Here is a 1,353-nt window from a genome sequence, read left to right on the forward strand (position 1 = left end):
GGGGGGGGCCGCACCCCGACGGGTCCCTCTCCTCCTCCCCTTGCAGACGGAGATCGCCAAGCGGCTGAACGTGATCTGCGCGCAGCTCATCCCGTTCCTATCGCAGGAGGTGGGTGTCCCTGCGCTGGGGGGGGCCGAGCTCTCATCCCCTCCTTGCAGAGACCTAAACCTGCGTACTGGGCCGGGGGGAGCCCCTCTCCGTCCCCCCCCGCCCACGTGCCCCTCTCCCCCCAGCACCAGCAGCAGGTGGTCCAGGCGGTGGAGCGTGCCAAGCAGGTGACTATGAGCGACCTGAACGCGGCCATCGGGGTACGTGGACCCTCTGCCCCGCCCCCCCCCCTCCCTGCTGGGCTCCCGCAGGTGATGGTGGCACCGTCCCAGGGCTGTGGACCCCCACTCTGGGGGCACCCATAGCCCTCCCAGAGCCACGGGGGAGCACAGCCAGGCTGCAGTGGGGGCCAGAGAGCAGTAATGGGGCCGGGAGCGTAGTGGCAGGGGGGCGTAGGGGTGCGTGGTGCTGTTCCCTGGGGGCGACGTGGGGGTCACCACCGTCCTTGTGTCCCCATCATTCCCTTGAGACCACAGCGCTGTGGATGTGGGAGGGGGCTGGGGGCAGCGCCCCACCAGTCCCAGGAGGTGGCAATGGGTGGGATGCGGTGCCCCCTCCACTGGGCTGGGGGTACCCTGGGAGCCCTGACCCCATTCCAGCCCCCTCCCATCATCCCCTCCCTGACCCCACGCCCTTCTGCTCTGCTCTCTCCCCCCTACTCCCCCCTCCAGCACCAGCTCCAAACGCAGCACCTCTCGCACCATGCGCCCCCCATCCCGCTGACCCCGCACCCCTCTGGGATGCAGCCCCCCACCCTGGCTGGGCTGGGCAGCGCCTCGGGGCTGCTGGCGCTCTCGGGGGCGCTGGGGGGGGCCCAGCTGCTCGCCAAGGACGACCGCGGGGTCCACGACGCCGAGCACAGGGGTGAGCGTGGGGGACCCAGGGGGGACCCGGAGGGGGACATAGGGAGGATGCTCCCCACCAGGCTGGGAGCGGGGGGGTGGGAAGTTTCCCCCCTCCACGTGGCACCTCCTGGAGGTGGTGGGGAGGACTCAGCCTGGGGGGGTTGGGGACGTCCCCAAGGCTGAGCTGGGGGTCCTGGTACCCGCGGGAGGAGCACAGCCGTGTCCCTGCTTCATCTCGGTCCTGCTGCGCATCTGCATCACCATGGAGACAGAGCGAGACCCGGGTCCTGTAAGTCCCTTTTCCATCCCTTTTCCATCCCTTTTCCATCCCTTTTCCATCCCTTTTCCATCCCTTTTCCATCCCTTTTCCATCCCTTTTCCATCCCTTTTCCATCCCTT

At 68.9% G+C, this 1,353-nt stretch overlaps 1 protein-coding gene across 5 annotated transcripts in view; it reads left to right on the plus strand.

Moving 5' to 3' along the window:
* The window catches only part of LOC110388843 (transducin-like enhancer protein 1), a 12,156-nt gene continuing 10,811 nt past the window's right edge, over positions 9-1,353 (plus strand). For 3 of the 5 annotated variants that reach the window (XR_002433004.1, XR_002433003.1, XM_021378541.1), the window contains exons 1-4: positions 9-109; positions 235-309; positions 781-973; positions 1,227-1,243. Coding sequence is in view for 3 of the 5 variants with exons in the window: in XM_021378541.1 (XP_021234216.1) it covers positions 283-309; positions 781-973; positions 1,227-1,243 (237 nt within the window). In the remaining 2 variants the exon portion in view is untranslated. Of the gene's footprint in view, positions 110-234; positions 310-780; positions 974-1,132; positions 1,244-1,353 lie in introns of those variants that run through there. The other 2 variants (XM_021378539.1, XM_021378540.1) reach the window with 2 other exon arrangements.

The sequence above is a fragment of the Numida meleagris genome, chromosome 27 (assembly GCF_002078875.1).
Source record: "Numida meleagris isolate 19003 breed g44 Domestic line chromosome 27, NumMel1.0, whole genome shotgun sequence".
NCBI lineage: Eukaryota > Metazoa > Chordata > Aves > Galliformes > Numididae > Numida > Numida meleagris.